At 41.0% G+C, this 13,781-nt stretch overlaps 1 protein-coding gene across 1 annotated transcript; it reads left to right on the forward strand.

Moving 5' to 3' along the window:
- The first annotated feature begins 5,364 nt into the window (after nt 1-5,364).
- prl2 (prolactin 2) lies at nt 5,365-9,907 on the forward strand. Its single transcript, XM_071546056.1, has 5 exons — nt 5,365-5,386; nt 6,009-6,196; nt 6,942-7,049; nt 7,903-8,082; nt 9,713-9,907. The coding sequence occupies exons 1-5, from the start codon at nt 5,365-5,367 to the stop codon at nt 9,905-9,907; spliced, it is 693 nt and encodes a 230-aa protein (XP_071402157.1).
- Nucleotides 9,908-13,781: the final 3,874 nt, after the last annotated feature.

A 13,781-nucleotide genomic window follows, 5' to 3' on the forward strand; every position in this document is an offset into this window, starting at 1 on the left:
TGGAGGCAGCAATACATAAGTGAATTAAATATCACTGCTGCCACAAATCAGCACAATTTTCTTTTCACACTTGAATTTTAAAGCTGCAACATTTTTATGTAAAAATCCCACCGTCTTATTAGCCTAAAACATAAAGTGTGGCTGCAACAGAGAAGAGCGTCCCATCTGCAGTAACTGGGATGCCATAGATTCATCCAGTCTGCCCAAATGAAATTCTGGTGTCTATGGTCACTGGTAGGAAATCTTGGGAAGTGATGAATCAAAACTTAAGGGTGAAATGCAAAAGTATCTCCTAAACCAGTGGTTCTCAACGTGGGGTCCGGGGACCACCAGGGGTCCTTGAGGGGGTTCCAAGGGGTCCCCAGCCAACTGATGAATTGTTAAACTTCAGCATTATTTAATTTACAAGAAGTTAACACAATTAGAGAATGTAGAAGAATGACTACTTTGATCATAGTTTCTCTGTTATCTCTCTACCTACAATACAGATAGTCATGGAATTCTGGACAGAATCATATCTGACAATAAAAATATTCTCAGATTTGGGTCCGAGAGACAAAATCTCATCAAATGGGGGTCTGTGGCCCTAATACTAAATTAGGGGTCCTTGATATGAAAAAGGTTGAGAATCACTGTCCTAAGCCAATGTTTTTCAAAGTCTGGGTCGTGACCCTATCGTGGGTCGCGGGAGATTTTGAAAGGGTCGCCAAAGGGTCACTAAAAAAATATATTTACCAACTGTTGTCAGCTATAGCCTTACTCACTTAGCCATTGATACCAAGCACTTATCTCATTCAGAAGCACTTGGGTGCGCTCATTGACAGTTTTTCACATTATTTCCCAGAGGAGAGACACCTTGAAAAATCCTATTGAATTCACAGAGCCAGAGACTCTGGTGGAGCTCAATCTGACTTCCCCTGAGGAGGGTGAACTGCTGCAGCTAATCGGCGACAGCAGTTTGAGGGCGAGACACGCATCAATGCCACTATCCTCATTCTGGCTCAGTGTCTCGTCAGAGTCCCCAGCCCTCAGCCAAACCAGTAGTCTGCTTTTGCTGCCATTCACAACGACGTACAAGTGTGAAGGGGTGTTCTGTGCTTACAAAGAGAAAAACAAAGTACAGAAATAGGCTGAACTCTGCGCCTGATATGCGTGTAGCTCTGTCATCCTGCCAATCTCACTGGGCTGTCATAATGAAAATGATAAACAAGCCCATCTCTCGCATTAAAATGCAGATGATCAGACTGTAATGCGGCCACTGTGAGACTTAAGTGATCAACGCACTATTAATGTTAGAAGTAAGCAGAGTTTCAGGCAGTGTTGTCATGTAAACTGTAATTCAAAACGTTGACCTGTAAAGCAAAATGTGATCGATAATTGGAATTGAATTTGTGTCAATGAAATATTTTCAGTAAAATAAATTGTCAGTGTCATAGCATTCATAAATGTTGCTTCATATCTTGCACCACAGTAGTAGGCTACTGTCATAAAAATTCAGTATGAAGTTATGAAACATTTTGGAAATTAATTGCGAACCCTGTATAGGTGCTTGTGTTGACAATAAAATTGCATTTGCACTTGAATAATATTCGTGTTACCCCTTTACTTTCACTTTGGGTCCCAGAGTATGAGCATTTAGGAAAAATGGGTCACCTGAAAAAAAGTTTAAAAACCACTATGCTATGCTATGTGCAGTTTAGACATCACCTTACATGATTTCTGCCATCCTTTCCTCTCACTGCCATTTGGAGCAGTCTGCAAAGTTGCACGGTCATTTATGGTGCTCATTTATGCATTGAGTGGGTTGGACACTATTATTTCAAAAATATGTGGGCATCAATAGAAAAATAAGCATTCTTGTAAGCATACTTGCCGATACATGGCTTTCATGCAACATAAAGGATTAATAACCAAATCGTTTCAGACCCTAACCAATCTGGAAACTAACGTGTGCTATGTGGAGATTTCCTTGAGACGTAATGATATAAACAAATATCCACACACGTGGGCCAGCTGTGTTGCTGTTTTCACCTCTTTCCTAAAGCTTGTTGTCAAAACCCGGCCCGACTGGAAGCTCCTCCCGATCCATTCAGTAGCGTATCATTTTTTTAAACTAGCTTGTCTCCTCCCTCGCTGTTTAAAAGCGTTGCTCTCCCCCTCCCATTCCTGAAAAAAATTCTCGTAATGGCGGAATCGATGAAGTGAGCGTGTAAACTTGTGCAACTAGTAAACTTGCTACCTGTTCACTTGTCATTGTGGGACATGTAACCTTCAGCCGGAGAAAAAACTGGCAAAGCGAGACTGGTAACCGGTGACACTTCTCTCTATGTTTGGCTTAGCTATTAGGCTTTATGCACGGTCCTTCATGAGGTTTGTGTCACTACCCGATCTGAGTCGCGCATGCACGCTGTCGCTGCCCGATCTAAGTCAACTGTAGATGTGAGTCACGTATGTGCGAGCGTAAACGGTTTACAGCACAGACCCCCCTTTAAATTTCAGCCATTAGCTCTGTCACTACCACAGATTAATATGTATCTTCAATTGGAAAGACAAACGTAATCGTCTCGCACTTGAATAGCATTAAGGTTGATACGGACTCACTAGCCAGCTATAGCTTTTATGTTGCCATGGCCATTTTTTATTAATCGCTAATGTTACCGAGTTGGCTAGTTAACTAATGTTCAGCCAAAGTGGTGATAAATATAATTCCATAACTGGATACTACTTTGTTTCCAATCATGTATGTTCACCAAAGCTAGCTAGCTAGCTTACTTACTTATCAAATGTACATGGTAAAATGTCGTAAAATGGCGCATGCATTACTCAGATCGGGTAGTGACTCAGATTGGGTAGTGACTCAGATCGGGTAGTGACTCAGATCGGGTAGTGACAGTTTGTCCTTTGGGGCCTCCGTAGTCCAGCAGCTTTGCTGTGGTTTATTTACAAATGTGTTGCGGTTTCTTTCACCCTCTAGTGGTTGGAAAATCACTTAGTGTAGCTTGAATTGAACACTTTTAGATTATTTTGAACTCACTCAACTCCAATATACTGCCACTGAAACATTAACACTGACTAATACTGGAAAAGTTGCTGTGTATATTTGTATACAGTTGCTGAATTATAAAGTAAGGGCAAAAACAAGATATTTTAGTAAAAAGGTAATAGACATTATTTGAATACAATGAGGTTGTGATGCAAATTAATGGTAATGATAAATTGTAATGATCATATACACTGGGGTGCCATTAATATTTGGACCACTTTCATCCTAGAATTGGAGGCCAATCAATGTGTCCAACATACAGGCAAATTTTCACAGAACAGTTTAATTCATTTCAGCTTTGCAACTATGGCCTATATCTCATTATCTTCCTACTAGTTTCTTACTGCTACTTACTTTTTTATGTTCCTACTTGCTAACTGATGACATGTATGACAAGCTGAGTATTCTGGCTACAACAGAGAACAGCAGATACAGGCTACAAGTCATTGACGTCATCCAATAGGTTTTCTAAGTAAACTTTCATTTACTGCTGACCTATGGAGACACACTGAGCTCCAACAAAGTTAAGTGATCAGCAGACTCCTCTCTTCCTATTGGTGCTGGGAGCGCTCTACACGGCTTTTGATAGGTTGCGCATCCATTCACTGACCTCAGATGAACAGAGGTTAATAATAGTGGTTGGAGATGCATCATGATTGGAGCAATGTGAACATGAAGTGTCTGAACAACAGGGCTGCGTTAGTCAGACAGTCGGATGACGCGGCACCGCGATGACGTCCAGGGGCTGATGATGTCACAGCTCTGACAGACCTATCAGCTTCTCCTCAGGCTACTCCGTTTAGATAGGCACGCACACTGATGCTGCCTGACAAACACATTGTGCAGGCACAAGTGACGGTGACAATTCAGCAGGAGTGGAAAGACTAAAGACTAAGGCTGAAATATCCTACTGAAGTACAAGTACTGTTACTTTGCTGGAATTTTACTTAAGTAGAATTAACATTGCTGGTGTGAAAATGTACTTGAGCAGAAGTAAACAGTAGCTAATTTAAAATGCACTCTGAGTTTTTTTTTACAAAAGAGAGCATTGTTACACATGATCTCTAAAAACAAAAAAAAAGTCATAAAGTAAATGTAATTTGTTATTTCCACCCTTGCAGTTCAGTGATATCATCCTATAGTCTTTCTAAATGAGATGACTCAGATGACACAGAGGCAGTTTGGAACTTTTTGCACTTTTTGGACTATTTGCACACACATAACACGCTTTGTATGCACTGGTCTATGGAGATTGCATGGCTTTGTGCTTGATTTTATATTCCTGTCAGCAATAGGTGTGGCTGAAATAGCCGAATCCACTAATCCACTAAATCCTCTAGAAGGGGTGTCCGCATACTTTTGGCCATGTAGTGTATCATTAAATATAGGCTGATACAAAATTATCTTCACAAGCCAGAATATGAATGAGTCTATTGGAGCTGTATACGATTATGGCTGAATTGATTAATAATCACAATCAGTAGCCATGATTATTAGTCCTAACATCATCATTCATTCAAATCAATCATTGCTGCATTTTTGGTATCTTAACTGTATATCTTTTAATTAATTATCATTAATTAAAAACTGAATTAAGCAATAGTGCTACTACATAGTTAATATTTAATCAATTTCTTGAACTGGATGATGAAAAAAAATATTGCATATGCATTTTTGAATAGAATTTCCCATGTACTTTTGCCATCCGCTGATAGCTGGACATGCTGAAGGTACAGGACCAGGTTGCAGACTGTGTCACAGAGTCAAAGTGTCACACTGGTCGACACTATCGATTCACCCCAGAGCGGAGAATTATCCACAGTATTAGGAAGGGATCGATGGGAATTGACATTTTCTATTACCAATCAATACAAATTGCAAATGATCTGGTCACTATGGGCTGCATGGCTGTCTGTGAACTGACACAACTGGCATTTTACTATAGCAGCCAGTACTAAACTTTATAGATGTGGACTTAATGACAATGCCTGGGGAGAGGAATAGAAGAGAAATGTCATTTGTCATCATTTTCTATTCTATTCTATTACGCATTGCTTACTTTTATTCTGACCCATGTGTCTTTGGGGTATTAGTAACTGGTAATCATTGTCACCCCTCCCTCTCTCTTTCTCTCTCTCTCTCTCTCTACCCTCTCTCTCTCTCCCTCCCTCCCTCGCTCGCTCTCTGGTATTAAATGGAAGTGGACTCGGAGGCAGATGTCAGTGAGGGACCCTTGCCTTAAGCGCTCTGGGGGTCTTTGAATAGAACAGCTGCAGCTTCTTCTGCTTTGAGCCAGGAAGTCCTCCGAGTTCCTCCGCAGGATGCCTGGGAGCTTCAGATCAGGTAGCTACTGAAACCGCTTTGCATGATGGGAGCAGAAGAAGGAGCTGGCTTTCCTACTCTTTCTCCCTACTCCCTTTCTTGTATGTTCTCCTGTTCTCCCGACTCTCATCCTCCCCTCTCTCACCTTCGCCGTCAATCTAGGAGTTTCTCCCGCCTTTGCTGAGACGAGCGATCATCTCTCCGTTCTCATCTCTTCTTTCACTTACTTTTCCTCGCATCCGTCAGTATCTTCTTTCTTCTTCTACCCCCACTTCCTTACCCACTCCTCCCTGTTGGTTTCTGTTTCTGAGACGGCAAGGCTGATATTGATACTTTCGGTCCAATTAGTTCATTTCTCTGTGAAAAAACGTACAGCAGGTTCGCCTCCTCGCAGTACATTCGTGTTCTGCCAGAAAATACCAACTGGAACAACAAATCCACGCAAAAACATGGGAACTCGAAAAAAAAACAAGACTTAACCTCAATTATACCAGACTCTTATTAATGTCTAATATCAAGCTAACATGCCACATGCCACATTTTTTTTTTAAAGGTTTTCTGGACTGCAGCCATAGCTAATTTCTCTGTGCCTCCCTCCTCTCTCCTCTCTCTTCTCTCTTCTCTCTTTCTCTGTCCGTCCCAGTGTCTGTTGTGTGGGTGGGTCTGGTCTGTCTGTTGCTTCGCGGCAGGCTGGCCAGGGTGGGCGCAGCACCCATCTGTACCAACGGCCAGGCCGGCTGCCACGTCCTCTCCCTGGCCGACCTGTTCGATCGAGTCATCCAGCACTCGGCCAGGATGCACGGCATCTCCAGCGACCTGCACTCCGAGTTTGTGAGTCTCTCTCTCTCTCTCTCTCTCTCTCTCTCTCTCTCTCTCTCTCTCTCTCTCTCTTGTGATTTTGTCTGCACATGCTTTTCTAAATGGAGTTTTTGCTTAATAAATTAGATTATGCATTTGGGTTATTTACATAGGGACAAACACATTGATAAGCGTATTATTTGCACTGTATCACAATTCTAGCTCAGGCTGCATTGAGAAATCAGTTGTATTTAAAGCAGCCCAACATGGTATGTCTATATGAGACTGTATTTATTGCTTTAGATCAGTGTCTCTGTTCTTATAACAACTGTTCTTTAAGCATGTTTCTGAATGATATAAGTTAATTGAATCAGTCAAATTCATTTGTTACAGCTGGATGACAAATTAATAACATTAACATGCAGTATAATGATGAGTGGTGCTTTGTGCATGACTAAGAGCTGGAACTCGTTACTGATTAAAAAAAGCCTTGTGCATATAACCATGTAGTATTCTGGCTGAGCAGTGTGTATAATATAAACTTTGATTAGATGAGGGACAATTTAAAGTAAAAGAGCCAACTTTTTTTTTCCACATTTTGTAAGATCTGCTTCATAGAAAATAGGCTACTGACTTTAGATCAGTGTTTCCAGCATTTCAAATGATTCAGGCTTTTCTGCTGTTTCATTCATGACTTTTTTGAGGCTAGCCACACTTGACATTTAGCTGCCGCCTGACCTCTGACGTTTCCGTCCTCCATTCATGTTCCACCTGTCAGGAGCAGTTCTTCCTGCCCAGCAAGAATCACATCAGCCGGGTCAACCGCAACTGTCACACCTCCACCATCCTCACTCCCAACGGCAAGGAGAACGCTCAGAGACTGGCAGTGAGTATACCAGCTGTCTCTCTCACTGTCCTTTCACTGGTTTATCATGCACATTTGCACATCATATATCTAATTTACACATACATGTATATTTCAGTACTATCAGTTTTCCCATCTCCCTCTTACTGTTACATACTGCATATATACTTATACTTATATCTGTTGGAAACTGTGTGTATGGACTGGGTAAGCTGCAAATGAATTGCCCTTCTTGGGATCAATAAAGTTGTCTGAATCTGATACTTTTACAATGGTTTCACTATTTCATACTGGTATACATATTGATTTTTCTTTTTTATATTCTTATATTTTTATATACTGTGTACATATTGATGTTTATGCTGGCTTATATTTATATAACCCCAATTGTTAATGTTCTCGTTTTATGTTACTGCTGCAGTGTAAACTGTCTTATCTCATTAATGTCATCGCAATCATGATTTAAAGCAGTGGTTCTCAACGTGGGGTCCGGGGACCACCAGGGGTCCTTGAGGGGGTTCCAGGGGGTCCACAGCAAATTGATGAATTATTAAACTTCAGCATTATTTAATTTACAAGAAGTTAACACAATTAGAAAATGTAGAAGAATGACTGTTTTGATCACAGTTGCACTTGCATCTCTCTACCTACAATACAGATAGTCATGGAATTCTGGAAATAAAAATCATATCTAGCAATACAAATATTCTCAGATTTGGGTCTGAGAGACAAAATCTCATCTAATGGGGGTCCGTGGTTCTAATGTGGACTAAATTAGGGGTCCTTGATATGAAAAAGGTTGGGAATCACTGATTTAAAGGACCTGTTCACTTTTCATTCATTTCTTGTGTCCGCCTGTGCTTCCTCCCTGCAGAGAGAGGAGCTGACGGAAGTGATCCTGAAGCTGCTGGTGGCATGGAGGGATCCTCTATGGCACTTCCACCAGAGCATGGCTCACCACCACGACTTCAACAACTTCAGCTCCAATAAAGCCTTGGAGATGAGCGACATGGTGCACGAGCTGCGCAAAGGTGTGGAGAAAGTGGCTGAGAAGGTAATGACTTCTATGCATGTGGATGTGAGGAGGTGAGGCGTTTATATAGCAGTTAGCTTTTTGCTTCAAACAGACTCATAGCACCCAGTTTGCAGCATAATTCTGTGAAAATATATTCTCCCGCAAATTTAGAACTTCGGAAGTTGGTAGGGTAACGCTCTATATTCTGGGTCTACAATTTCCTAACAATTTCCTAGAAAGGAACTGTTAATTTCTTGGGAAGTTTCCTGGAAAGAACCATGAAATTATGTAGTAGTTATATAGAAAATCTGAGCAGACTGGTGGAGTCGATATGATGCTGTCAATTTCTACAAGTTTTCTGGAAAGAACTGCAAAACTATAAACTGTTTACTGGAAAATAATAGGCAGAGGTCAATTTGGTAAACCAAGTCATAATTCATATAATTATATAATATAGTTATTTGTTGAATTCCTTTCTCTAATTTCAAATTTTCTATATAACTACTACATAATTTCATGATTCTGTCTTGGAAACTCCAAAAGAAATGACCAAGTACTTACCAACTACCATTGAACTCTTTCTCTGTTTTCCCTGTTATTAGCACATAATGTAATGGTTCTTTCCAGGAAACCTTACAGTTCCTTTCTAGGAAATTGTTAGGAAGTTGGAGACCCAGATAATAAAGCTTTACCATTGGTAGTATGTTGTGTGATTGCTCAGCGCTGCTCTGTAATATAGCCTGCAGGGACGTAGTTCAGTGGCACGTTACATAATTGTAGTAAATGCTAACATGAGACTGATGCCAAAGTCCTTACGTCACACACTAGATCCTAACTGGATCGTTAACCCTCAGATGATCCGTTGCAGGATGCAAGTCTAGAGAGAGAGAGAGAGAGAGAGAGAAAGAAAGAAAGAAAGAAAGAAAGAAAGAAAGAAAGAAAGAAAGAAAGTGAGAAAGTGAGTGAGCTTTGGGCACACAGCCTTCAATGGATTTCCAATGGAATTCGCTGGTGGTTAAAATTAGATAGGCCTACTGTCTGTCTCACTGCAAATGCTACTTATTCCTTTTTTTTTCTTCTTTTTTTTAATTTATTTATTTAGCACAAAAGAGTAGTTCAAACAAAATATCCATGATGTATACCAACATCATAAACTACGGAAGAGGATTAGGGCCACATGTGAAAAATCTATTTGAGTTCTGACTTTAAAGTCAGAATTCTGAGATTAAAGTCAGAATTCTGAGTTTAAAGTCAGAATTCTGACTTGAAGAGTTGAATTCTGAGTTTAAAGTCAGAATTCTGACTTTAATCTCAGAATTCTGACTTTATTCTCAGAATTCTGACTTTAATCTCAGAATTCTGACTTTAAAGTGACTGACTTCTGCAGAGTAAAGGGATAAAGCGAGAAAACAAAAAAAAAAAGATTTGTTAACATGAAGTAATTAATTATACCAAAAAAGGGACAGCAGTATGATCACCTCAATAAACATGATGATTATGAAATGATCCTATTAAAAAGCTTAGCTGATGAAGACTGTGATACGCAGTTGGTTTCACTACCGTACTATAAAATGCACCTATTGTAAGTCGCTTTGGACAAAACCAATGTAATGTAATGTAGGCCTGTTTTAACTGTACAAAGCTGATGTATATGTCCTCTCTGCCTCAGATGCAGACACTGGGGATCCTCAGCAACTCTGTCAGCGGCCTCGCTTCTCCCGAGGCCCTGCTGCCCCCTGACAGCGCTGAATGGCGCCTGATGAAGGACTACGACCTCCTCTACTGCTTCCGCCGAGACTCCAACAAAGTCCAGAACTACCTGAAGATCCTCAAGTGTCGCATCGTTCCCGAGCACGGCTGCTGAAGGCTCGGGGGAAAAAAAACCCCACGGGAGGATGGAAATGTATCAGATCAAAAAAAAGACGTGGATTTCGGTTGTGTTTTCTATCTGCAGCGTTTGAGACGTTAACTGATTCAGACTCTCGTTACATCACCGGTCAGCATGTTCACTCATATCATGAATGGACTGCTACCGGAACCGAAAGACTCTGGACACCTCCCAGTTCATTGCCTGATCGAAACAATCATTTTTACAAGTGGTTCCGTTGTATAGTATGTGTAGAAGTATGCGTGTACTGCATGGTCAGACAAACTCGAGTAGAGCACAAGAGAGGATGAAGTGAGTGCACAATGTGGATATCATAGAAACCTGTATAATGCATATCATCTTTAGATACAGTGGTAGTATATAAAACATCTCGACAAGCATGGATGGAAATAGAAGCAATCTTTTTCTCTCATTTCTACAGATGAGATACTTAAAATGCAATGTGTTTTTTGAAATAAACCAATAGTTTCCTGAGCAGAAATCAACATTTATTTGTTTGAATTAGCCAGCCAAGTGGACCTGTGTGTGTGTGTGTGTGTGTGTGTGTCTGTGTGTGTGTGTGGTTGTGTGTGTGGTTGTATACTATAGAGGGACATGAAGCTGTCTTTGTGATTTGGGAGGGGCGTGAATGCATGTCAGGTTTCAGATGTCTGACTGTTAACTTATATTAGGTTACAGAATATTGTATGTGGTGCATGTTTGCGATGGTGTGTGTGTGTGTGTGTGTGAACAGTATCAACAGTTCAATTAAATATTAGCAAATCTTCTAGCTTCAGGCCTTATACATTTTTTACACTACTGAGTCATAGCTTTCCACTTCCAACCATGTCAAATGATATCAGTGCCAGCTAGCCTATACATAGCCTAGCTGTAGCGGAACACGACGTGATTTAGCCAAGTAAGACATGTTCCTGGATCAACATCCCACACTGCAGTCCTGGATCAACATTGCGATCAACCAATCACAGCCCTCTGACATCATCAGTGTGCAACTGCTGCTCCTGTGCTTCTTTCAAAAGTCGTTTGTGCTCCTTAATGGCGACCTTACACCAAACGGCTTTTCAAGTGATTTCACTGTCGCAGACAAATTTGCAATGTCGGAATAAAATCATGAGAGTTTTGCTGGAGTTGTGGTGCGCTCCCGTCATCTCGATGGTTTGGTGTAAGGTCAGAAAACTCAGTCCCAGCTGTATTAAGTCAGTCTTTTTCTCGTCTTGACGTTCCGATAAAATCAAACATGTTTTTATCGGAAGTCTTTAGTCTTGGCTCATGCAAATAGTGAAGTTCAATGACGTGAACATTGTCAACAACCAATAGTTGCGCTCTCTCCGAAGGAAAAAAAGTGGACAGAAATTGTTGTAGCCCTTGAAATCCCCGGTGAGTATGCTATAGGCTATAGCTAGCTAGCTAACCACTGTCCCGAACGGGGCTACTTGCAAGCTAACGTTAGCTACTGTAATGTTTGCTATTAGCCTACGAGGTAACCGTATGTTTCAGCTGAAGATCGCTAGCTTCAATCATATAAATCTGGCTGCAGTGCTCCCTCTCTCCCTTTCTCTCATACATACGTGTGTGTGTGTGTGTGTGTGTGTGTGTGTATGTAGGAGGGGGATTTGTAGAGGTGTTCACAAGTCAGTCCATGTTTACAATCTATTGGAAAACTCTGAATAGTAGGGGTAGCCCTTTTCAAAGTCTTCTAGTGTATGGTAGGCAGTCTTTGCAAAATCTTATAGTCTGTGACTAAAAACTCTGTGACTTATGCCTACCATACACTAGAAGACTTTGAAAAGACTTTGAAAACACCCCCTCACATCCAGCTCACATCTAAAGACAATGTGTCATAAGTCACAGAGTTTTTAGTCACAGACTATAAGATTTTGCAAAGACTGCCTACCATACACTAGAACAGGGATTCCCAAAGTGTGGTGGTGCGCGAGCTGCCTCTAGGGGGTGCGTGAGAGGAAAAATGTAATGGTGGTGTAATGGTGTAATAATTACACCGTTACACTGTAATTTTTTCAAGTCGGATTTTCTTTGTGGGATCCTCTTTTTGTCCATGTTATCTGTTTCTGAGCCTATGCATGTGTCATTCTCTTTGTTCTTTACTTGGTGGATCTCGGTAACTTTATTGCAATTTGATTCAAATTACTGGTGTTCTAATTTCCGTAACCGCTAGGTTATGTATGATTAATTGCAGGGGTTAAAGTGGGCCGGAACGATCCGGAACGGCGTTCCGGCACCTTCGATTAATAAGTAAATAAATCTGATTGGCAGTTTCATATATAATAATGTCAAGCGAGTTCACAGGGCTGCCAACGCTCACGCATTGACCGTGAGACTCACGCAATTGACATTTATCACACGCTCTCACGCCACAAGTCCATTTTCTCACGCAATGAAAAACAAATTCATAAACGTTGCGGCACGAAGACAGAGCAGCACCGTGCAGCAGAGAGTTATTCAGACCATCTGAATAGCGAGAAAAATGTATTATATTGTAATTTATTCCCATGCATGCTGCTCAGAGTAATCTCAGTCAGCGGCTCTTCAGCGTCTCTCCCTCTCCTCTCGCGCCGTGCGCACCAGGCAGGAGTGAGAGTGAGTTGCTATGGTTACAGGGACGTTCTGTGTCTGTCGCTCTGAAACTTTCCCAATAATAGGTTTTTAGGTTAGTATGCCTATGCAAAATCATGAATGTAAGTATACCTCAATGCTGAAATCTAGTAATATAACATAATTTTACATTTTTGGTTAATATTATACAGGGTTGCTGTTTCTTGACTTACTTACTTAAGAGGTTAGGTGGTGTAGAAATGCAGGAAATTTGTTTTAAATTACTATTTTTTTCTGACCCCCCCACCAATTATGTATCTTATGTATGTATTTTTTCAAGGTGCGGGGGATTGGGGGTGCATCAACCCGGTCGGGATGTAGGTAGAAGGGGGTGCGTCGTCTAAAAAGTTTGGGAACCGCTGCACTAGAGGACTTTGAAAAGGGCTACCCCTACTATTCAGAGTTTTCCAATAGATTATAAACATGGACTGACTTGTGAACACCTCTACAAATCCCCCTCCTACATACACACACACACACACACACACACACACACACACACACACACACGTATGAGAAAGGGAGAGGGAGCACTGCAGCCAGATTTATATGATTGAAGCTAGTGATCTTCAGCTGAAACATACGGTTACCTCGTAGGCTAATAGCAAACATTACAGTAGCTAATGTTAGCTTGCAAGTAGCCCCGTTCAGGACAGTGGTTAGCTAGCTAGCTATAGCCTATAGCATACTCACCGGGGATTTCGAGGGCTACAGCAATTTCTGTCCACTTTTTTTCCTTCGGAGAGAGCGCAACTATTGGTTGTTGACAATGTTCACGTCATTGAACCTCACTATTTGCATGAGCCAAGACTAAAGACTTCCGATAATATTAAACATGTTTGATTTTATCGGAACGTCAAGATGAGAAAAAGACTGACTTAAGACAGCTGGGACTGAGTTTTCTGACCTTACACCAAACCATCGAGATGACGGGAGTGCACAACAACTCTAGCAAAACTCTCATGATTTTATTCCGACATTGGAAATTTGTCTGCGACAGTGAAATCTCTTTAAAAGTCGTTCGGTGTAAGGTCGCCATTATGACACATTGTCCTTAGATGTGAGCTGGATGTGAGAGGGTGTCAGACTTTAGTCTTTTAAAAGTCTTTTCAAAGTATTTTCAAAGTCTTCTAGTGTATGGTAGGCATAAGAGGAAAGCTAGGTTTTCCAAATTGATAGTACAATTGAACAAAATCCTCAGTAAAACTGAACAAAATCCTTATGAGCTACTGCAGAG

This window comes from Centroberyx affinis, unplaced genomic scaffold (genome assembly GCF_046629955.1).
Source record: "Centroberyx affinis isolate AG114_WGS23_722 - 3 ecotype Tasmania unplaced genomic scaffold, CSIRO-AGI_Caff_v1 ptg005100l_1, whole genome shotgun sequence".
In the NCBI taxonomy this organism is placed as follows: Eukaryota; Metazoa; Chordata; class Actinopteri; order Beryciformes; family Berycidae; genus Centroberyx; species Centroberyx affinis.

Excerpts from the sequence above, each read along its gene's own strand:
- prl2 (XM_071546056.1), top strand. The coding sequence starts at position 5,365 with ATGCCTGGGAGCTTCAGATCAG. Across the intron at positions 5,387-6,008 it reads GCCTGGGAGCTTCAGATCAG|TGTCTGTTGTGTGGGTGGGT; the intron begins GTAGCTACTGAA and ends TGTCCGTCCCAG. Across the intron at positions 7,050-7,902 it reads AGAACGCTCAGAGACTGGCA|AGAGAGGAGCTGACGGAAGT; the intron begins GTGAGTATACCA and ends TCCTCCCTGCAG.